This window comes from Medicago sativa, chromosome 2 (genome assembly GCF_051527215.1).
Source record: "Medicago sativa cultivar Bolivia chromosome 2, Bolivia_mono, whole genome shotgun sequence".
In the NCBI taxonomy this organism is placed as follows: domain Eukaryota; kingdom Viridiplantae; phylum Streptophyta; class Magnoliopsida; order Fabales; family Fabaceae; genus Medicago; species Medicago sativa.
This window is the reverse complement of record NC_140750.1, coordinates 28,207,140-28,232,678: the sequence shown is the minus strand read 5'-3', so window position 1 is coordinate 28,232,678 and position 25,539 is coordinate 28,207,140. Positions and strand designations below refer to the sequence as shown.

General features: G+C 30.7%; 2 protein-coding genes and 1 long non-coding RNA gene across 3 annotated transcripts; 1 reads left to right on the top strand and 2 right to left on the bottom strand.

The window, feature by feature from the left end:
• The first annotated feature begins 1,567 nt into the window (after window positions 1-1,567).
• RPA1A (replication protein A 1A) lies at window positions 1,568-5,963 on the top strand. Its single transcript, XM_085744244.1, has 2 exons — window positions 1,568-1,908; window positions 4,044-5,963. The coding sequence occupies exons 1-2, from the start codon at window positions 1,637-1,639 to the stop codon at window positions 5,746-5,748; spliced, it is 1,977 nt and encodes a 658-aa protein (XP_085600370.1). The 5' UTR covers window positions 1,568-1,636; the 3' UTR covers window positions 5,749-5,963.
• Window positions 5,964-6,275: 312 nt separating this feature from the next.
• PSBX (photosystem II subunit X) lies at window positions 6,276-6,871 on the bottom strand. The gene has a single exon (XM_085744247.1). The coding sequence runs from the start codon at window positions 6,748-6,750 to the stop codon at window positions 6,391-6,393; it is 360 nt and encodes a 119-aa protein (XP_085600373.1). The 5' UTR covers window positions 6,751-6,871; the 3' UTR covers window positions 6,276-6,390.
• A 12,380-nt stretch (window positions 6,872-19,251) lies between these two features.
• On the bottom strand, window positions 19,252-20,522 carry LOC146945988 (uncharacterized). The gene is made up of 2 exons (XR_015026561.1): window positions 20,020-20,522; window positions 19,252-19,937 (listed from the first exon to the last, which is right to left on the bottom strand). It is a non-coding gene; the product is annotated as an uncharacterized LOC146945988 (long non-coding RNA).
• Window positions 20,523-25,539: the final 5,017 nt, after the last annotated feature.

Genomic DNA, 25,539 nt, shown 5'->3' with positions numbered 1-25,539 from the left:
TGGCACCATGCCATTAGATCAGGGTCACACATTGCCCCAAGTGTGTGTGTGTGTGTGATGTGTGTGTTGGGTGCCATCAATGGCCAGGATTTAATGGCACGGTGCCATTAATGGCACCCAAGTATTGTCCGAAAAAGGTTGAGTTCGTTAGCTGGCAACAACCGCTAAGGTTTATAGAAGTCAATTTAAGAAGAAATGTCGATAACTTGTTGATACATTGATTATTTATAAAGTCAGCTTTTCGAAGATCTAAGCATTGAACATATTGATATTTGGATAAAACATAAAAGATTCCTGTAAATGTAAAGTTGCAACAGTCTTGCAAGTTTTTTCAGACAATCAACAGCACCGTTCGCACTGAGAAAAGAAACTCATCCGATATAAAAGAATTTGACAAATCAAAAGCATTCAATCTTTTCAAGCTCACGAATATTATAGAGTCCGGAATATGATAACTGTCGTACCATTCTTAATTCAGCAACATCATTTTTATATTTTTTTTTGCCGGGCTCCATTCTAAGCCAAAGCAAACCTGAGACCTTTAGAGAAGCACACTCCAAGATTCCAAGCCAACTACCAGGCCAACCCCCCAAATGGGTAACATCATTTTTATAATTAATTTTGAAATTATTGATTTTCAACAACGCTATTTTAAACTTGTAGCCGTACACCCGAAAGTTGGCGTCTGTGAGTTTAAAATACGGTTCCAGCTGTGCGAAAGCAAACTGAACCTTTAAATTAAATTTCTACTAAAAATAACTTTTCATGCGTAAATTGATTATTTTTCAAACGGAGCTTCGAAGTTGTAAGGCGTACGCGCGAAAGCGGTCGAATAGATTACAAAGTCAAATATTCAGTGTCGTACACGCGAAAGCTAGCGACCCCTTTAATTTAATCATTTTTACACACGAAAGTATTTTCCTGTTACAATAATAAAATACAAAGCATCAATGGTTGACGCAAATTAAATTCCGGTCTATTAAAGTTAATTACAAACAAAGTTATTTTTTCGAATTTTACAACCAAGTTAATTAGCATCGCCTTAGATAAACAACGTGACAATAGATAACGGTACTTGACATTGATCTCTGTGAAATTCAACATCTTTTATACTAAAACCAATATTACCGTGCACTTACGGACCTATCACCAACCCAAATGGGTTTGAATGTATTTTTATTTTATTTTAAAGAATATATGAATGTATAAACTTTTTACACTAATGATTGATATTTCCACAATTTTTGTGAAATGATCTATAAATCATTTTTTCTTTGTCAAATAGCTTAGTGGTTAGAGCTCACACATTTTAAACGTGGAGAAATGAGGTGTCTGAGGTTCAAACTCAGCCCCTGCGTATGTTATACATTGCCCTATCAATTGAGTTAGGCTCAAGAGACCTACATCTATCAATAATATGAAAATTATTGTAGAAGCAAGGAGCCGAAGAGTAGTACTGAACTGTTTGACTTCTTCATTTCACAACTAGCAAACCCGGTTCGGTTTTTTATCTCCGGTTCAGTACCTAAAACGATTCTATATATCAAAATCTCGCTCTCTATTACACAACACATTCTCTTTCCATTTCTGTTACCAAAATTTCTTTCTCCACACACAATCGCAACAACCACAACCAATGGCGGTGAATCTCACCGCGAACGCTATTCCGGCGATAATCGCCGGCGATGTCGACGCAAAACCGTTACTTCAAGTTCTCGACATTGCAACAATCGTAAGCACCAAAAACTCTCACCAACAACGTTACCGTCTTCTTCTCTCCGACGCCGTTTCGTCTCATCACGCTATGCTCGCCGCTCAACTCAACGACCGAGTCAATACCGGTCGAGTTAAGCAAGGTTCCATCGTTCAGCTTCTCGATTACATTTGCACTCCGCTTCAGAATCGCAAGTATTACTCTTCGCTTCGTTTTTTTTTTGTTGCTTAATTTGTTCTTCGATTAAGTGATTAATTGATTATCGGTGTATTTAGATTGTTTCGATTTGAATTTTGTGTGCGTTTTGCTTTTTAGGTTATTTTAAGATGAATCTAGAACGTTCTAGAAGTTGCGTTTGTAAGAATTAGTATATGAATTAGGATATGATACTTCGTTGATGAAATGTGATAGTTGAACTAAGCTTTATTTTCTTGTGATAGTTGAAATTTGAATTTCATGTGATTTTCACTTTTTATTAGGTCATTTCAAATTTGAACTTAAACGTTCTAGAAGTTGCATTTGTAAGAATTAGGTGATGGAATCTTATATTGATGAAATGTGATATTTGAACTATGTTCTAGATTCTTGTGATAGTTGATTTGAGATTGTTGAAATTTGAATTTTATGTGCATTACACTTTTTAGGTCATTTCGAGTTTGAACCTAATCGTTCTAGAAGTTGTATTTCTAAGAATTAGGATATGGAACCTTGTTGATGAAATGTGATAACTGACTTTTAGTTTCTTGTGATAGTTTAATTAAGATTTTGTTGCAATTTGAATTTTATGTACATTTCACTTTTTAGGTCATTCTAATTTTGAACATAAAACGTTCTGATAGATGTATTTGGAATCAGTGTTGTTAGATCGTGGAAAATAGTGGCTATTTGACAAGATTTTGAACTGAAGTGTATCGTGAAACAATAGCGATTTGTTCTAATTGTGCCATGTTTTGACAGCTATTTGACAACACTGTTGTAATAGTTCTATTGTTTACTTGAGTTTTAGTTTCTTGTAATACATGTTGTCAGCAGTGCTTTAGTTCAAATGGATTACATCAGCGGTACTATGGATTACAAAAGTGTTATTAACAATGTTTTAGTTCAAATTTTCTTAAGACACGTTTGAAATTTGTGTTGTCAATCGCATATTGCATAAAATAGCGGTTTGTTCAAATTCCGCCACAATAAAGTGTTATAGTGCCGCTATAGTTGCTATTTGACTACACTTTGTACTAAATAGTGTATTGTGAAACAATAACAATTTGTTCAAAAATTGTGTGATGCTATAGTAGCTATTTGACAATTGTGTGATGCTATAGTAGCTATTTGACAATAACACTGTTGTAATCCATTGCTTTAGTTCAAAATTTGTTGCTTAAGTTTTAGTTTCTTGTATCCCTTGGGTTAATTGTTAGTGTAAGAATTAGGATATGATAACTCAGTGATGAATTGTCAATTGCGATAGTTGAATTAAGTTTTAGTTTCTTGTCATAGTTTAAGTAAGATTGTTGTGATTTGAATTTTATGTGAAATTCAGTTTTGTATCATTTGAATTTTCAACCTAAAATGTTATTGATGATACAATTGATTATTTTACACAAGTGTTGGCTTCTTCTATCTCCTGGGAGAGTGATTAGTGATAGTATTAGGATATGGAATCTCAGTGATGAATTGTGATAGTTAAATTACGTTTTGGTTTCTTGTGTTAGTTTACTTAAGATTGCTGTGTTTGAGTTTTATGCGAAATTCAGTTTTTACATCATTCCAAATTTTCAACCTAAAATGTTATGGATGATGCATTTGGTTATTTTACATAAGTGTTAGCTTCTTGTGGCTCTTGGGCGAATGATTAATGTTATGGAACCTCGGTAGTGAACTATGATAATCTAACTAAGTTTTAGTCTCTTGTGATAGTCTTGTTAAGATTGTTGCGATTTGAATATTATGTGAATATCAGTTTTTGCATCATTCCAAAATTTCAACCTAAAACATTGTAGATGATGCATTTGGTTACTTTACATAAGTGTTATATTCTTTGGTCACTTGACAAATGATGAGTGATATGTAACTTCAGTGAAGAATTGTGGTAGTTGAATTAAGTTTTAGTTTTTTGTGATAGTTTAATTAAGATTGTTGCGATTTGAATTTTATGTGAATTTCGTTGTTTGCATCATTCCAATTTTCACCCTAAACATTATAGATGATACATTAGAGCTTATGGATGTTTAAGAGTTGAAAGAATGTTACAGATGAAATGCATCATAACTGACTTTAGGTTTATTCTCTAAACTTGATTTGTGTGCTTCTGTGTTTGTTTTTCCTTGTACAGGATTATTATGGTGCTTAACATGGAAACCATAATACCTGATTGTGAAATCATTGGGAATCCAAAGTCATTTGTGGATTCAGAGTTACCAGTTCAGAAAGCATTGCCTGATAACACTGTGGCTGGTTCGTCCAGAAATATTAATAATAATTTGGCTGCTCAAAATGCTGGTAGTAATGGGCAGAATTTCAGGCCAACAGTTCAACCTCAATACCAACCTCCTCCGCTTTACAACAAAAATTTGGCTGCTCCAAATGCTGGTAGTAATGGGCAGAATTTCAGGCCAACAGTTCAACCTCCATACCAACCTCCTCCGCTTTACAAAGGTCGTGGTGCAGTTATGAAAAATGAGGCGCCAGCACGTGTAATACCTATAGCTGCTTTAAATCCCTATCAGGGTAGGTGGGCCATCAAGGCAAGGGTTACTGCAAAAGGAGATTTGCGCCGCTATAACAATGCTCGTGGAGATGGAAAAGTCTTCTCGTTTGATCTCCTTGATTCCGATGGAGGTGAAATACGGGTAACTTGCTTTAATGCTGTTGTTGACCGTTTCTATGAAGCAATTGAGGTTGGTAAAGTTTACTTGATATCGAAAGGTAGCTTGAAACCTGCACAGAAGAATTTCAATCATTTGAAGAATGAATGGGAAATTATGCTGGATTTAAATTCAACGGTTGAGCTTTGCCCAGATGAGGATGGTTCTATACCTAGACAACAATTCTCCTTCAGACCTATCAGTGACATTGAGACTGTTGAGAGTAATGCTATCCTTGATGTTATTGGGGTTGTGACATCTGTAAATCCTTCAGTTCCCATCGTAAGGAAGAATGGAATGGAAACACTGAGAAGGGTTTTGAATCTAAAGGACAATTCTGGCAAGAGTGTTGAGCTAACACTTTGGGGTGAATTCTGCAACAGGGAAGGACAAAAGCTTCAAGAGATGGTGGATGCTGGGGTTTTCCCCATTTTAGCAGTAAAGGCTGGTAAGGTTAATGAATTCAGTGGAAAGTCTATAGGCTCTATTTCTACTACACAGCTTTTCATAAATCCAGATTTCCCTGAAGCTCAGACCTTAAGAACCTGGTTTGATCAAGTTGGGAAAGATTCTGCTTCTCTATCCATTTCTAAGGACATCACTCATGGGGGACCCAAGAATGAGATACGCAAAACTGTGTCTCAAATTAAAGATGAAGATCTAGGGCGTTCAGGCAAGCCAGACTGGATAACAATGAGGGCAACCGTATCATTCATGAGGACCGATCCATTTTGTTACACAGCTTGCCCTCTGATGATTGGAGATCGACCGTGCAATAAGAAAGTGACGAAGTCAGGAGACACAAAATGGCAGTGTGATAGATGCAACCAGGAGTTTGAGGAATGTGATTATCGTTACCTTCTCCAAGCTCAAATCCAGGATCATTCAGGATTAACTTGGGTAACTGCTTTCCAGGAAGCAGGGGAGGAGATTATGGGGTACTCAGCAAAAGATCTGTATGTGTTGAAGTATGAACAGGAGGATGATGAGAAGTTTGGAGATATAATTAAGAGTAGACTCTTCAATGAGTTTGTGTTTAGGCTGAAAATCAAAGAGGAATTATATAATGACGAACAGAAGGTGAAGATTACAGTAGTTAAGGCAGATAAGGTGAATTATTCTGCAGAGAGTAGGTACATGCTTGATTTTATTTCCAAGTTCTGTAGGCAGTGATTGTAGCTTGGTTGCAGCATATTTTCAAGTGATTAGCCATACATATTGGCATTAGTCTATAAGCTTAATGTAGAGTCGAGTATCCATGATTACGGATTATTGCATCATACGTGTAATCACAATACGTTTTTATCAGCTATTATTATTCGACTTACAGTCTGATAGTTTGTTTTAAATTTTCTGTCAGCTATGAGTCATACATGTTGGCATTAGTATACATGCTTTACATAGAATTGACTATTAGTGATTATGGATTATTGCATCATATGTATAAACGGTAATCACACTACGTTTATCAACCATTATTCTACTTATTGTCTTATCTTATGTTTTAAATTTTCTGTCAGCTATGTTTATGCTCCATATTGGATTACTTCAAAATAAAATCTGCTATAAGTTTGCGAGTTAGTTTTGTTCCCATCAGCAGAGTCTTGTAATAATCTGTTTCTACGATGTATGAAAATGAACATCGCATTTAAATAATTGAAAAGCTTCTGCTCAAGTGGAGTTCAAAAGTTAGATATTAGTTAACACACAAGAGCAGTTCAATTCATTACTGAAGAATATTACATATACTGATGTACACGTCATGATAAGAGAAGGAAAAAAAAAAAAGGTCCCGGGCAGCAAAACGAAAATTTATCAGCGTCGCTTGACGGGATCAAAATTGGATACAGCGATCACCGCACCAATAATAACTACAACCACAACTCCCCCAGCTGCAATGCTGAGCAAGAAGTTCTTGAGAGAAGGTGAAACGGCCGCTTCAGCCACATCAGGAACCACCATTGAAGCTGTCAATGCTGCCGCTGTGAGTCCCGATACAACTTTCTCCTTCATGGAAGCCCTAACTTGAAATCTTCCATTGCGTTTCAAAGATCCCGTAGCCTTTGAGGACCAAAGAGACAGTGGATTGAAGAATGCCTCGGAGCTGTTCACCACCCTCTTCTGGCTGGTGTAAGTTAGTGGCATTGCCACTGAAACTGCAGAAGTGGAGGCCATTCCTTTTCTGTAGATTGTTTCTTCTTCCCCTGCTAGCTCTTAACTTGCTTGATGCTTGTGTGTATAATGAGGAAATGGGTTTGGTGTGATTTTTTGTTTTGCTTTGAGTAGAAGGGTAGTGGAGGCATGCGTGGAATGAGAGGTGGACATTTTGGGCATATTTGCATGAATCTGATGTGGCAGCTTCTCCATTGGAAATTGACCGATAAGGTTATCTCATTGTTCAAATGTTCAATCAGCATCTATTAAATTGAAAGTTTATTCTGAGGTCCTCAAGTGGCATACTATTCTTTGTCTATAGCTGTTAGTGGGGCAGCAATTAAATAACAGATTCTGATTTTGAATGGGTTTGTTCAAATTCGGTATTTGGGTTAACCTTTTTTAAAAAAAATAGAAAAAATGTAATCACAATGATATAACCATATTATTTGTAATTGTAAATTTCTACAATGTTCAATAAATAAAATGCATATTGAAATTTGGCAAAATCATATGTTTTGTCGACACACACCGTAGTCAAATATGATTGTATTCGTGTAAAATAATTTATTCCTTGTCTCTTGAGTGGGCAGTTTTTAAACTCAATCAACTTTGAAGTTCATATGGGAAGGACAATTTCAAATCTTAATCTTGTTGAAGACCAACAAAACCTAGAAAAAAGTCACCATCCCTGTCTTGATTGATTTTGAATGAACAATTCCTTCCTTTATATAGTATTCAATATAAATTTAAAATTATGAAATTTATTTTTTTGGTCAAATAAAGTATGCGTTAGACACAAAAATTAGGGGTGAAAGAATGCCACTCCCAGCCACCGAAGTCATTTGGAGTAGGGGTATCCGCAATATAGTTTTGATTGGTTTTTGAGACAAAAACTCGTGATAAATTTACACGCGGTATGGATATCATCAAGGATTATGGATATCATCAACTTGATTAATAACTTTGCACTAAAGAATATTACCCATTTATGGGTGTTGGTTAAAGATAAGAGAGATACAGTCTTTCCACAAAATATTAACGGCAACCCCAAACAAAACACATCCAAGACCAAGCTATATTTGCAATATCATTAGCCGATAAATTTCATTCAAGCCAAGCCAAAGTTCCCAAACTAAAGAACTTACCCCAATGATCAATTTTAAAGATATACTCCCAAAACAGTCTCACATCATCGCAATCTCTAAACACGTGCATAAGGAGCATGAACAAGTTTAAGGGAGTATTTTTAGCCCCAGAATCCTTTATGCTCCCTCAAATTTATTCATGCTCCCTTAAAAAAGAAATTTACTTGTTTCTTGACGTCAAATGTGTGTAGAAACCTTCTAACAATCAATCTTCAATGATTTGAGACAAAGATTGGGGATTTTTTTTTTACTCTTTAGGGGTTTTTATGGATGAAGTAAAAAGGGTGATGAATGAATATTGAGGTAGGAGTAGGTCTGCTGATTTTGGGAAAATTTCAATCGCAACGGTAACTAATTACCGTTGAGGAGGCCAATTGCAGTTAATTACCGCTGCGATCATCGAACAACATTTGGCTACACTAGAATTCTATTAATTAATTAATTATTAAATTAAGAAAATAGAAATTTAAATTAGATAATAGAAAAAATAACTTATATATCCCCACTAACTCGCATCACCTACACATACGACAAAAAAAAACGTTCTCCCTAAAAAAATTCCCTCCAAAACACTAATTATATTAATTATCATTAAATTAAGAAAATAGAAATTGAAATTAAAAAATAGGAAAAAAATAACTCATATATCCCCACTAACTCACATCGCTTACACATACAACACAATAAAACCCTCATATTATTCCACTATCCCACCATTCTCATGATCAAATTATCCACAAACAACATTACTGATAAATACACGGTATACATGAGTAAATTCATAATCAGCAAACTATTTGAACCACATACCACACCTACTACATGCAATTGTTGTAACAATTGCATGTTTACTTTCCTCATTTCTCGATACATTTATCCTTTTTTTTTTATTTCCTTCTCTCTTCATATACCATCCCATCATTCTTTCTTCCATATATTAGAGATGTTGTTTGTTGATTCTTATTTTTTATTTATTTTTTCAGAGGCAACACTTTTGATGCATGCACACAATATCTGATGAAAAAGTTCAACAACTTTTTACTCGTTCTTATCCCATGTTATTATTTTATATAATATTCTGCTCAAAAAAATAAAGAGAAGCAATATTTGGTTTTCATTTTACAATATTTGGTACAATCTTAGTCCATCTTTTTCCTCTTGAGGATTTCATTTTCATTTTCTCATATTCCTTTTGATTTGATTTTAATCTGTTTGATAAAATCTTAATCCTACTCTTTTGCATAATTATTAAACTCTTTTTTTATTGTTCTTATTTGTTTTTTTATCTATACATTAATTACGATGAGATTTTATAAATATGTCATTTTTTTAAAACAAAAAAGCTAGAGGTGCCGGAGAAGGCATATCATCCTTACTATATTAACACCCTACATGTTCTACAATAACTTTTCCCTCTCTTTCTCTCATTATATTAATTAAATTAAAAAAAAATCATTTTTAGTTATAATCATATAGATACCCAACCCTCATAACTCAATTATTATAATCTCACAAGTTCTACCATAACTTTTCTCTTCAAAGCTCTCATTTTCTTATTTTAACTTTTTAAGTTTTATAATCCTATAAATTATCGCATAAATAGAAAATCATTTGTCTTAATGTACTATTTAGTTGTAGACGTCTAGTTTTATACTTGCACCTGACACTAAAACTCAATTTTAATCCAGTGGCAAAAAAACATAAATGTATATATATATATATAAGGTTCAGGGGTTAGTTACGTGAAGGGAATGTATTAGCACCCTAAACGTCTATAGTATTCTATATGAACCTCTTGCTTTTATTTATTTTTGGCTAAATTGTTTTATTTGCTTAAATAAAAAGATTAATGTGGTGAGTAAAAAGAATGAAAATGTTTTTTTATTATTTTTTGATTTGGAAAGACAAGTATCTTTTGCCTACGTACTCGTGATGGATCAAAACCACGTAGTTCGGGGTAAAAAGACCGAATGATTTGTTTGGTATTTTTTATTAATTTTAAAATAAAGACTCAAAGATAATTAAAATGGATTAAAGTTTTTTTTTAATTAAGAAAATAAAAATGGAAAATCACTTGATTGAAAATCAAGGTTTTTTTTTAGAAAAGAATTCTTTTTGTGAAATTTGTTTTTTGATTATTTGAATGTTTTTTTTAGTTTATATATATATATATATATATATATATATATATATATATATATATATATATATATATATATATATATGGGTTTTGCTAGAAGCCACCCCATGAAGGTGTCTTTTAGCAATCCACACCTTTAGGTGTGATTTCCACTTTTTAGTTATAATTTTGCTAAAAGACACCTTCATAAAATGTGTCTTCTAGCAAAACCATATATATATATATATATATATATATATATATATATATATATAGTGAGAAACAAGAATAATCGGTAGAACAAACTAAAATAGGCACTACAAATAAATAATTTCAACTAAATTCTAGTATTGTAACAAAAAAAGCAATCCTTCCAAAACTAAAACTAAACTGCAGAATCAATTCTTCATTGAAAAAATGCATCTTGTCATATCTTTAACATCATTTGAAGTATGTGTTCAATATTCGAAACAAAAAGTAACATTGCAATACTTGTTCATATACCATGGTAAAACATCATACAACATAGTAATTGAAACAAATTGTTTGACCAATATAACCGAAGATGTGAAATAATTCCTAGGTAATCTATAACATTAAAAAATGCCCTAGTAAATAAGTCTGTGCTTATTAAAAAAAAAAATTTAAGTCTGAGCAAAATTACGAAATCACACTCATGAATTGTATTATATACATTTGAGAAAGATGTGACAAAATTTGAATTAAATTGTTATGAGAGAGACCAATCTTGAATTAAAAAGAGAAATGGGACTCGTCTAGAACTTACTTTGAAATCACATAGTGATTGTTGAAGAGGTCCAAGAAAAGAAAGAATATCATCATTGCAATAAAAGCAAGAAGAAATCGTCATATGAAGAAAACATAGTCTTTTCTTTGGTAACTCTAGCAGTGGTTTCCTCCGCATTGATGCTATGTCTTCTCAGACCTTTCAATTCACCTCAATCAACTTCCTTGAATTGGCACCGGTTGAATGTGTCATAATTCTATACTTGTTGGGGCTCGATTTTGTGTGATCAGCACTATTGTTATATATAGTACTATTATGATACAAACTATATGAAAATAAGTATGTATAATACTATTAATTTGTTAAACACAGAAACAAAACAAGATGCTATTAATAAACTTGGTGATTGTTGTATTAGACCGTGCTACCCATTTATTCATCCCAAAATTATCTTATAATAATAATAATAATAATAATAATAATAATAATAATAATAATAATAATAATAATAATAATAATAATAATAATAATAATAATAATAATAATAATAATAATGTTCCAAAACAAATTATCCATTTCAATTTTTAATACAATAACAAAAAATTTCTTTTTCCAATTATAACATCTAACTAATATTATATGCATCACTTTTCCTTTGACATATTTTACTTTACATTTATGACATGTTTAAGTACACTAATAATACCTATAAAAAAAAGGGTACATTGATAGTATTAGACTGCTGGATCAAAATGTGTTTAACAATAAACCTTTGAGAGTTTTGATGATAACAAGGTATTAAAAATTGACAACTGGACCAGCTAATATTTGTTTAAGTGTACAGGACCATAGTCAAAAATTTACATCATAAATAGGTTTTGGATGAACAAAAGAGAGCTTAGAAATCAACAAAAAGGAAGCTTAAAGCGTTTGAAGAGAAGTGCTCCTGAAGACAAAAGTGCTCCTGAAGACAAAGCGCTCATGAAGATGATGACGTCATCAGAAGCTGAAGTTCATCAGAAGCGAGTTCATCAGAAGCGACTTCATCAGAAGCTGAAAATCACCAGAAGCTGAAGATTCAAGATTTAATACTTCAAAAGTTGTTCAATGGATTCGAAAGCAATGCAGAAGACTGGGAATACAAAGCAACGGTCATTTTGAAGAGATTTGAAGGCATTGGAAGCTTATCTTCAAAAAGCGTTGACAAAGTACAACTGTATGAAGTGTACAACCACTATCTCCACTACTTTGCAGTGTCTCCACTACAAGACAAGAAAACAGCTCTGAAATACAGCTCTGCCTGCAACAATGTTCCTTCACAATGGGAATGGATTTGAAATTGGTTCTTCATAGGACAACAACCATATCAGGTAAAAGATCATTGGTGATTGATGAAAGCTTCAAACGACTCTTTTTATTGTGCTAGCAATTTCGCAACGTCTCTTTCACACCTCTATATAAAGGAGTGAAGACTCAGAGATTGGCAATGATGAACACAAGACTCAACTACAATTTACAAGTGCCAAAACTCAGCTAAAATTGTTCCGTATTCAAAGTTCACTTAGAATTTCTGTTTTCAAGTTCATATCTTAGAAATTCTGGAGTCTTAAAAGTCTGTATCTGATTTGTATTGTGAGCACCTCTGATTGTATATCAAGTGTTCAACCTCAAACATTTTTCTGTGTAATTCTGTTTGATTAGAAGTCTCTTGCATTTGTGCTTGAGCATTAGAAGTCTCTTGATTGTGTTTAGGAGCATAAGAAGTCTCTTGCTTGTGTGCTTGAGCAATTTGAAGTCTCTTGCTAAGTTTAGCAGTGAGCAGTTGTAATTTGTCATTACATTTTAGTGAACTCTCCTTGGAAGTGCAAGGGGGACTGGACTACTTCAGGTTTGTGGAAGGAACCAGTATAATTGCTTTGTGTCTTTCTTCTTTCTCTCTCTCTCTCTCTTTCTCTCTCTCTCTCTCTCTCTCTCTCTCTATTTTTATCCACTGCATATTAGTTCTGAATATCACTTCAGAAGCAGTTCTCACTTTACTTCTGATTAGTGTTTTTAGCTTAGGAGAAAACGAAGAAAAAGCTAACACAATTCAACCCCCCCTTCTTGTGTTTTTCTCACCTTCAATTGGTATCTAGAGCCTTGGTCTGTTGTCTTAACATTTAACAGTGTAACAGAAAAAGATCTGAGAAAAATATGTCTAGTGATACTTCTGGTTCTCGATCTGGACCTAATCATACTGCTGTTTCATATGATTATGGTTATCATCAACTTGATTAATAACTTTGCACTAAAGAATATTACCCATTTATGGGTGTTGGTTAAAGATAAGAGAGTTACAGTCTTTCCACAAAATATTAACGGCAACCCCAAACAAAACACATCCAAGACCAAGCTATATTTGCAATATCATTAGCAGATAAATTTCATTCGAGCCAAGCCAAAGTTCCCAAACTAAAGAACTTACTCCAATGATCAATGTTAAAGATATACTCCCATAAGAGTCTCACATAATCACAATCTCTAAACACATGCATATGGAGCATGAACAAGTTTGAGGGAGTTTTTTTAAGCACCAGAATCCCTTATGCTCCCTCAATTTATTCATGCTCCCTTAAAAAAGAAACTTACCTGTTTCTTAACGTCAAATGTGTGTAAAAACCTTTTAGCAATCATTCTTCCATGATTTGAAACAAAGATTGGAGAATTTTGTTTTTACTCTTTAGGAGTTTTTATGGATGAGGTAAAAAGGGTGATGAATGAATAATGAGGTAGGAGTAGGTATGTTGATTTTGGGAAAATTTCAATCGCAACGGTAGCTAACTACCGTTGTGGAGGTCAACTGCTGTTAATTACTGTTGCTATCATCGAACGACAGTTGGCTACACTAGAATTCTATTAATTAATTAATTATTAAATTAAAAAAATAGAAATTTGAATTAAAAAATAGAAAAAATAACTTATATATCCCCTCGAACTCACATCACTTAGACAGACAACACAAAAAAACAAAACAAAAAAAATGTTCTCCTTAAAAAATATTCCCTCCAAAACTCTAATTCTATTAATTATCATTAAATTAAGAAAATAGAAATTTAAATTAAAAAATAGAAAAAAAAACTTATATATCCCCACTAACTCACATTACTTACACATACAACACAATAAAACCCCCATATTATACCACTATCCCACCATTCTCATGATCAAGTTATCCACAAACAACATCACTGATAAATACACGGTATACATGAGTAAATTCATAATCAGCAAACTATTCGAACCACATACCACACCTACTACATGCAATTGTTGTAACAATTGCATGTTTACTTTCCTCCTTTCTCGATACATTTATCTTTTTTTCTTCTCTCTTCATGTATTGATTCTTATTTTTTATTTATTTTTCCAGAGGAAACACTTTTGATGCATGCACACAATATCTGATGAAAAAGTTCAACAACTTTTTACTCATTCTTATCCCATGCTATTATTTTCTATAATAATCTGCTCAAAAAAAAATAAAGAGAAGCAATATTTAGTTTTCATTTTACAATATTTGGTACAATCTTAGTCCATCTTTTTCCTCTTGAGGATTTCATTTTCATTTTTTCATATTCCTTTTGATTTGATTTTAATATGTTTGATACAATCTTAATCCTACCCTTTTGCATAACTATGAAACTTTTTTTTTATTGTTCTTATTTTTTTTATCTATACATTAATTACGATGAGATTTTATAAATATGTCATTTTTTTAAACAAAAAAAGCTATAGGTGTCGGAGAAGCCAGATCATCCCTACTATCTTAACACCCTGCAAATTCTACAATGACTTTTCTCTCTCTTTCTCTCATTATATTAATTAAATTAAAAAAAAAATATCACTTTTAGTTATAATCATATAGATACCCAACCCCCATAACTCAATTATTATAATCTCACAAGTTCTACTATAACTTTTCTCTTCAAAGCTCTCATTTTCTTATTTTAACTTTTTTAGTTTTATTATCCTATAAATTATCTCATAAATAGAAAATCATTTGTCTTAATGTACTATTTAGTTGTAGACGTCTAGTTTTATACTTGCACTTGACACTAAAACTCAATTTTAATCCAATGGCAAAAAAAAAAAAAAAACAGAAATATATACACACACATTGTGAGAAACAAGAATAACATGTAGAATAAACTAAAATAGGCAATACGAATAAATAATTTCAACTAAATTCTAATAGTGTAACAAAAAATCCTTCAAAAGAAAAAATAGTGTAACAAAAAAAGCAATCCTTCCAAAACTAAAACAAAATTGCAGAATCAATTTTTCATTGAAAAAGTGCATTTTGTCATATCTTTAACATCATTTGTAGGGATGTCAATGGGTACCCATTTCGAGCCCGCCCCGTACTCTCGTGGGTACCCACTATGCGGGTACCCGCGGGTATTGAGGTATCCATGAGTATTCATGGGTACCCATGGATTTTTTTTTGTACAAACAATAACTTTTTTTTAATTACCAAAAAACTTCAACTTTTAAACATCCATACATAATCCATTCAAAATTTCATAAATCATACATAATCCATAGAAAATTCATGATTCTTACATAATCCATATGATATGTTTTATGATGTGAATGAAGTAGAAACGTGAACTTAATAAGATGAATTAAAAAGATTGAAAATAAAAATAGTTTATTAATGAGGAATCTTAGGTGGACGGTAAAATTTCTTTCAATAAGGTAACAATCTTAAGTAATAAGATAAGATATATAAGGATATTTTAGTAATTTACTTAATTTATTATCGGATATGGGTACGATCAAATCCGTGTCCATATCCATATAATAATGGGTAGTCAAATACCCGTTTATTATACCCGTGGATACCCGTTTAGCTGCCCACCCGGTGCCCGTGATGGATTTTATCCACGGGTACCCGTGGGCACGGGTATTTTTGCCACCCCTAATTATTTGGAGTATGTGTTCAATATTCGAAACAAAAAGTAACATTGCAATACTTGATCATATACCATGGTAAAGCAACAATACAACATAGTAATTGAAACAAATTGTTTGACCAATATAACCGAAGATGTGAAATAATTCATGGGTAATCTATAACATTAAAAAAATGCCCTTTTAAATAAGTATGTGCTTATTTAAAAATAAAATAAAAAACTAAGTCTGTGCAAAATTACGAAATCACACTCATGAATTGTATTATGTACATTGGAAAGAGAGGGTGTGGTTATGGTGCATAAGGAGATCCTTATGCACCGTGCATAATTGCTTTTTACATCCAACATAATTGCTTTCTACACCTCAAGTGAAAGCTTAATTCTAATAAGTAGAGGTGTCAATAGAGCCCCAAATTTCAAAGCCCACTTAAAAAAGCTCCCATCAAGCCCACTAAATTAAAGCCCCATATTATAATTTTTTCTTAACAATTTATTTATGCAAAATAGTTTATTCGAAATAGTTTATTTATGCAAAACAACTTATTAGAATGATTTTTTAAAAACCGCTTATTCAAAACAACTTATTTATGCAAAACAACTTATTCCGATCTCATTTTAAAAAGCAACTTAATCAAAACAGCTTATTTATGCAAAACAGCTTATTCGAAACAACTTATTTATGCAAAACAACTTATTTATGCAAAACAACTTATTTGTGCAAAACAACTTGTTTATACAAAACAGCTTATTCCGATTTCATTTTAAAAAACAACTTATACAAAACAACTTATTTATGCAAAACAACATATTTATGCAAAACAACTTATTCAAAACAGCTTATTTATGCAAAACAGCTTATTCGAAACAACTTATTTATACAAAACAGCTTATTTGTGCAAAACAGCTTATTTATACAAAACAGCTTATTCCGATTTCATTTTAAAAAACAACTTATTCAAAACAACTTATATATGCAAAACAACATATTTATGCAAAACAACTTATTCAAAACAGCTTATTCGAAAAAACTTATTTATACAAAATAGCTTATTTGTGCAAAACAGCTTATTCAAAACAACTTATTTATACAAAACAACTTATTTGTGCAAAACAGCTTATTCAAAACAGCTTATTTATACAAAAACAACTTATTCCGATTTCATTTTAAAAAATAACTTATTCAAAATAACTTATTTATGCAAAACAACATATTTATGCAAAACAACTTATTCAAAACAGCTTATTTATGCAAAACAGCTTATTCGAAACAACTTATTTACACAAAATAGCTTATTTGTGCAAAACAGCTTATTCAAAACAACTTATTTATACAAAACAACTTATTTGTGCGAAACAGCTTATTCAAAACAGCTTATTTATACAAAACAACTTATTCCGATTTCATTTTAAAAAACAACTTATTCAAAACAACTTATTTATGCAAAACAACTTATTCAAAACAGCTTATTTGTGCAAAACAACTTATTCGAAACAACTTATTTATACAAAATAGCTTATTTGTGCAAAACAACTTATTCAAAACAACTTATTTATACAAAACAACTTATTCCGATTTTATTTTAAAAAACAACTTATTCAAAACAACTTATATATGCAAAACAACATATTTATGCAAAACAACTTATTCAAAACAGCTTATTTATGCAAAACAGCTTATTCGAAAAAACTTATTTATACAAAATAGCTTATTTGTGCAAAACAGCTTATTCAAAACAACTTATTTATACAAAACAACTTATTTGTGCAAAACAGCTTATTCAAAACAGCTTCTTTATACAAAACAACTTATTCCGATTTCATTTTAAAAAATAACTTATTCAAAACAACTTATTTATGCAAAACAACATATTTATGCAAAAACAACTTATTTATGCAAAACAACATATTTATGCAAAAACAACTTATTCAAAACAGCTTATTTATGCAAAACAGCTTAATCAAAACAACTTATTTATACGAAACAGCTTATTTGTGCAAAACAGCTTATTTATACAAAACAGCTTATTCCGATTTCATTTTAAAAAACAACTTATTCAAAACAACTTATATATGCAAAACAACATATTTACGCAAAACAACTTATTCAAAACAGCTTATTTATGCAAAACAGCTTATTCGAAACAACTTAATTATACAAAATAACTTATTTGTGCAAAACAGCTTATTCAAAACAACTTATTTATACAAAACAGCTTATTTGTGCAAAACAGCTTATTCAAAACAGCTTATTTATACAAAACAGCTTATTTGTGCAAAACAGCTTATTTATACAAAACAACTTATTCCCATTTCATTTTAAAAAACAACTTATTCAAAACAACTTATATATGCAAAACAACATATTTATGCAAAACAACTTATTCAAAACAGCTTATTTATGCAAAACAGCTTATTCGAAACAACTTATTTATACAAAATAGCTTATTTGTGCAAAACAGCTTATTCAAAACAACTTATTTATACAAAACAGCTTATTTGTGCAAAACAGCTTATTCAAAACAGCTTATTTATACAAAACAGCTTATTCGAAACAACTTATTTATATAAAATAGCTTATTTGTGCAAAACAGCTTATTCAAAACAACTTATTTATACAAAACAGCTTGTTTGTGCAAAACAGCTATTTTGAACAAAATAAGCTGTTTTGAATAAGCTTTTTATGAGTTAGAGAGAGAAATGAGTATGGATTATGAGTTTCTTTACTGGAACGTTGTTTAACATGTTATACACTGAAATTATTACTGAAACCATAATTATGGTTTAATGGTTTTGATAATCATGTATGTGAAACCAAGATAAATGTGTAATGATTTTTAATGAAATTATTATTGTTAGATGGTTTTGAATAATGATTAAGATGTTATACACTGAAATTATTACTAAAACCATAATTATGGTTTAATGGTTTTGATAGTCTTCTATGAGAAACCAAAATAATTGTCTAATGGTTTTGCTATGGCTATGGTTTCTGTGAGTTGGTTTCAAAACCATTTTGCTGTGGAAATGGTTTCCGTGAGTTGTTCTCCAAAACCATTTTGCAGTGAAAATGGTTTCCGTGAGTTGTACTCCAAAACCATTTTGCAGTGAAAATGGTTTCCGTGAGTTAGACTCCAAAACCATTTTGCAGTGAAAATGGTTTCCGTGAGTAATGCTAACACCAGATCCGAACCGGATTGATCATAAACAACAAAATTCATCACAACATTCTCAATAATTCATCAAATCCGAATTCCAGCTTATACCAACAGATTTCACATCGAATCATTTCCCAATTCCAGTGAAAATGGTGTTGTAATAAAAAAAATTGTGATAAACATTTAAATCATTATTAAGTAACCACTTAATAGTGCACACTTATAACCTAATGTGAATTAATCAATAAGTAACCACTTTTTTGTAAAGCCTCGTCATCTCTCTTTTATTTCTTACGTTGTAAAATGAATTTCTGACTTTTTCTAAATATAATCGCGCTTTAATGGTTTTAATAAACTTGTATGTGAAAGAAAAATAATTGTCAAATGCTAAATAAAATAAAAGAATAGTGAAAATTATTATTGACAAATGATTTTAAATAAAAACTATTACTGAAACCATAAGTGTGGTTTAATGGTTTTGATAGTGTTCTACACGAAACCAAACTAATTGTTTAATGGTTTTGCTATGGGTATGGTTTCTGTGAGTTGTACTCCAAAACCATTTTGCTGTGGAAATGGTTTATGTGAGTTGTACTCCAAAACCATTAGATGTACTTAATGGTTTTCTTTGATCCAACATGGTGCATATCACAATCAAAAATAAAAAACATATGGAATTTTCTAACCATAACAGAACATTTTCAAAACCATCAGATTCAGGCACCAACTTTGAATTCTTAGCAACAGAATCACAATTCTCAGAAAAATTCCCAATTTGATTTCGACAATTTCTCAAACCAAGTCCATCATCAATTTTCCCAAATTCAAATCAATCCCTAATCCCTCCAACTCATTACTCCCAATTCTCCTCCTCTTCAACGTCGTCCTTTCACAATCAACGTCGTCCTTTTTCTTCCAAAAATCAAGAATGCAAAGGAAATTGAAAATCTCCAGCAAACTTCATCACCAAACCAATCAAACCCATCATCTATATGTAACCAAAATTGAAAATCATAGCAAGATTCGAATTCAAACACAAAATCATCGGTAGTAACAGTTGACAAATTCCTGAAAGGATGGGACCTGAGAATTGAACCAAAACAAGTGAATGAAATAAAAGTGAAGAAAATATGAATTTCAATCAAAACAGAACACAGTAACATACCTTTGATTTTCTCAATGCGTCTCTTGATTTCTTGTGAACAAGCTTCACAATACATGTGAACTTTCAGAATCATTATCATAACCTTAGGTTGCACCATATAATAAAATAAAAATGATAAAAATGATCCATCACAGATTCAGATAAATTTAAAAAGAAAAAAAACATAATTAATTAACCTCTTCAGCTTTCTTTTCTTCCTCTGGCTTAGGTTTCTCTTTCTCTTCAATTTTTTTCTCTTGTTCTGAAGGTGGTTTTGGGATCGGAGAAAGAAGCTCAACTTGTCTATGACTCTTCCTCTGAACTTTTTCAAGAACCTTCAATGGATCCGCTTTTTCTCCTTTAACAACAACCTTGTGAGATTTGCAATCAGTAACCACATCTTCATAATTATAAATCTACACGATTTCACGCATAGCGTTCCGCAATTCAAAATTGAAATCTCTACAAATTCACAATCACGCAAACTTGTCACGAATTACAATACACACATACCTCAGAAGAATAGGGATAATCTGCAATTCCATTTGGGATCGGCGACCTAGGAATCGAATAAGCTGTTTGTGCAAAATAGCTTATTTTGTGCAAAATAGCTGTTTTGCACAAATAAGCTGTTTTGTATAAATAAGTTGTTTTGAATAAGCTGTTTTGCACAAATAAGCTATTTTGTATAAATAAGTTGTTTCGAATAAGCAGTTTTGTATAAATAAGCTGTTTTGCACAAATACGCTGTTTTGTATAAATAAGTTGTTTCGAATAAGCTGTTTTGCATAAATAAACTGTTTTGAATAAGTTGTTTTGCATAAATAAGTTGTTTTTAAAATGAAATTGGAATAAGCTGTTTTGTATAAATAAGTTGTTTTGCACAAATAAGCTGATTTGTATAAATAAGTTGTTTAGAATAAGCTGTTTTGCACAAATAAGCTCTTTTGTATAAATAAGTTGTTTCGAATAAGCTGTTTTGCATAAATAAGTTGTTTTGAATAAGTTGTTTTTTAAAATGAAATCGGAATAAGTTGTTTTGTATAAATAAGCTATTTTTTATAAATAAGTTGTTTCGAATAAGCTGTTTTGCATAAATAAGTTGTTTTGAATAAGTTGTTTTGCATAAATATGTTGTTTTGCATAAATAAGTTGTTTTGAATAAGTTGTTTTTTAAAATGAAATCGGAATAAACTGTTTTGTATAAATAAGCTGTTTTGCACAAATAAGCTGTTTTGCATAAATAAGCTGTTTTGAATAAGCGGTTTTAAAAAAAGTCATCCTAATAAGTTGTTTCGAATAAGCTGTTTTGCATAAATAAGCTATTTTGAATAAGTTGGTTTTTAAAATTAATCGGAATAAGCTGTTTTGTATAAATAAGTTGTTTTGAATAAGCTGTTTTGCACAAATAAGCTGTTTTGTATAAATAAGTTGTTTTGAATAAGCTGTTTAGCACAAATAAGCTCTTTTGTATAAATAAGTTGTTTCAAATAAGCTGTTTTGCATAAATAAGCTGTTTTGAATAAGTTGTTTTGCATAAATACGTTGTTTTGCATAAATAAGTTGTTTTGAATAAGTTGTTTTTAAAAATGATATCGGAATAAGTTGTTTTGTATAAATAAGCTGTTTTGAATAAGCTGTTTTGCACAAATAAGCTATTTTGTATAAATAAGTTGTTTTGCACAAATAAGCTATTTTGTATAAATAAGTTGTTTCGAATAAGCTGTTTTGCATAAATAAGCTATTTTGAATAAGTTGTTTTGCATAAATATGTTGTTTTGCATAAATAAGTTGTTTTGAATAAGTTGTTTTTTAAAATGAAATCGGAATAAGTTGTTTTGTATAAATAAGCTGTTTTGAATAAGCTGTTTTGCACAAATAAGCTATTTTGTATAAATAAGTTGTTTTGAATAAGTTGTTTTGCACAAATAAGCTATTTTGTATAAATAAGTTGTTTCGAATAAGCTGTTTTGCATAAATAAGTTGTTTTGAATAAGTTGTTTTGCATAAATATGTTGTTTTGCATAAATAAGTTGTTTTGAATTAGTTGTTTTTTAAAATGAAATCGGAATAAGCTGTTTTGTATATATAAGCTGTTTTGAATAAGCTGTTTTGAACAAATAAGCTGTTTTGCATAAATAAGCTGTTTTGAATAAGCGGTTTTAAAAAAAGTGATCCTAATAAGTTGTTTCGAATAAGCTGTTTTGCATAAATAAGCTATTTTGAATAAGTTGGTTTTTAAAATTAATCGGAATAAGCTGTTTTGTATAAATAAGTTGTTTTGAATAAGCTGTTTTGTATAAATAAGCTCTTTTGAATAAGCTGTTTTGCACAAATAAGCTATTTTGTATAAATAAGTTGTTTTGAATAAGTTGTTTTGCACAAATAAGCTATTTTGTATAAATAAGTTGTTTCGAATAAGCTGTTTTGCATAAATAAGCTGTTTTGAATAAGTTGTTTTGCATAAATATGTTGTTTTGCATAAATAAGTTGTTTTGAATAAGATGTTTTTTAAAATGAAATCGGAATAAGCTGTTTTGTATAAATAAGCTGTTTTGAACAAATAAGCTGTTTTGCATAAATAAGCTGTTTTGAATAAGCGGTTTTAAAAAAAGTGATCCTAATAAGTTGTTTCGAATAAGCTTTTTTGCATAAATAAGTTGTTTTGCATAAATAAGTTATTTTGAATAAGCGGTTTTTAAAAAATCATTCTAATAAGTTGTTTTGCATAAATAAACTATTTCGAATAAGCTATTTTGCATAAATAAATTGTTAAGAAAAAAATTATGATATGAGGCTTTATTAGGCCCACAAATAAATAGATTTTATAGTGGACCCAAATAATTCTTTTCACTTGAGGTGTAGAAAGCAATTATGTTGGGTGTAAAAAGCAATTATGCACGGTGCATAAGGATCTCCTTATGCATAATAACTTTTGCCGGAAAGAGATATGACAAATTTTGAATTAAATTAAATTGTTATGAGAGAGACCAATCTTGAATTAAAAAGATAAATGAGACTTGTCTAGAACTTGCTTTGAAATCACATAATGATTGTTGAAGAGGTCCAAGAAAAGAAAGAATATCATCATTGCAATAAAAGCAAGAAGAAATCGTCATACGAAGAAAATATAGTCTTTTCATGGGTAACTATGGCAGTGGTTTCCTCTAGCATTTGATGTCATGTCTTCTCTTTTTGGACCTTGCAATTCACCTCAATCAACTTGCTTGAATTGCTACCAGCTGAAAGTGTCATGATTCTATACTTGTCGAGGCTTGATTTTTTGTGATCAGAACTATTGGTATATATAATACTATTATGATACAAAATATATGAAAGTAAGTATTTGTTAAACACAGAAATAAAAAAAATGATGCTATTAATAAACTTGCTAATTGTTGTATTAGACCGTGTGCTACACATTTCTTCATCCCAAATTTATTTTATAATAATAATAAATGTTCCAAAACAAATTATTCATTTCAATTTTTAATACAATAACAATAATTTTCTTTTTCCAATTATAACGTCTCTAACTAATATTATATGCATCACTTTTCCTTTGACATATTTTACTTTACATTTATGGCATGTTTAAGTACACTAATAATAATACCTATAAAAAAAAAAGGGGTACACTGACAGTATTTGACAAATCCCTCTTAATATAAGAAAGGAGTATGTTGTGGAAAACTATTTTATGCCCATCAATGGTTAGCTGCCACATCTTACATTTGAGGGTAAATTATGTCTTAAAATTACTTTTTCTAACCAAATGACCACACTTAACCGATATGATGTCATCTAAGTACTAATAACTTTTAGTTAAGTTTCTTTGCATATAAAAAACTTAGTGACATTACATGCCAACTAAATAGGACAGATTTTGGTTTGCACAGTAAATAAAAAAAGGTTCTCTCTTATACCAAAAGATCTAATCCTATGTCAGACTCAAGCACACAATCAAAAGTATTTCACTATTCTCAATATTATTTACTCAAACCTTTCAATGGAGGCAAAATCTCAATTTCAAATTTCAAATTTCAAATACTCTATATAGCATCCAATACTCTTTCATAATTCAATACTCTCTTATTCTCTATTTTTTTTAACTCCTTTTTAATTTCTCTCACTGCAGATAAAAGAAGAACACGACAGAAAAAAAAACATGGACAGGTAAAAGAATTTCTTTCCTCTTTACAAAGCTATGAAAATGTTCCTTAGAATCATCATTTCTTTTACTCCTGTCTTCGTTTTTTTTATTTAACAAACTACACTTTCATGTTCAAATTTATCAACATAACATATGAGGCAAAATAAGAAAAGTAGCAATAGGAATAGGAAAGATGAGGAAGTTAGAAGTTAATGAAAAAATAAATATCCAAAAACATTCCTAACATAATTATACAATTAACCCAACAATAAAAAAAGAAAATCTACATAAGTAATGGATCTTTGTAAAAGCACAGCAGAAAAAGATAAGTAACAAACATATTTCATACAAATCATCTCATTTATATCTTCTTTATATGTATTGCAAACTTGGCCATGGATCTAATATTTTTCCTTTGATTGGCAGTAAAGGGAGGTGTTAGCAGATGAGATATCAACTGAGAGACGAAGTCTCCAAATTGAGATGAGTAATAACCTGGAAATTATAGAATTTTGTTAGTTGTTTTATGATACACTCATTGTAGATTCCAGATCAAAGCTGCGAAAAAAAACATGGAAAAGAGAAAAAGGGATGAGTTGCTGGTGTTCTGACTTTCTAGAGAGTATTGATACTCTCAAGAAAGAATCTTTGTTTTTAGTTGACCTAAATATTATTTATATTTATTTATTTATACAAAAAAAAATTGAGGTTTATTGAAAGAGAATTTTTTTTAATAAAATCTGGGATATGTTAGAAATCTGGTGTCTCTGTTTTATTATTTATAAAAATAAAATAAAATTGAGTTATATTAAAGGAGAGAATTTTTTTGAAAAAAATATGGGATGATATTTTTGTTAAATCATAAAAATCATATCTGGAATTGAATATTGAAAGAAAAAGACATTTTTTTTTTATTTGCAAAGAAAAATTATTATTCATCTGTAAAGAAACCTACTTAGATCTTAAATAGATAAGTCTTCATTTTTTATTCGGAAAAAAGATCAAAATTGCAGTAAAAATGATAACTTTTTGTGGTTAAGAAAACCTTATATGATTTTTGCATGAACAAAAAAAAAACCTACAAAAAAAATTCTTCAAGGAATTTGCAATAAAAAAGCTTCTCTATCAAAAATCCAGTAAAAGTATTAACAAAAGGATGCCAGTAGTATTAGATCTAAAAAAACCTAAAGCAGATTCATAAATCTACAAAATAATATTCTTACATCTCTTGAAAATACAAGAAAATCACATCAAAATTCATCTTCTAAATGTTGTTGTTGTTGCATGTTTGATGACAAAACTGAAGCTATTGTTGTTGCGGTTGTCTCCAAAAAAGTTGCTCCAGCCTTCACTTTTGTGGGTTTTGTTGTAGATGTTTAGAGTAAGTA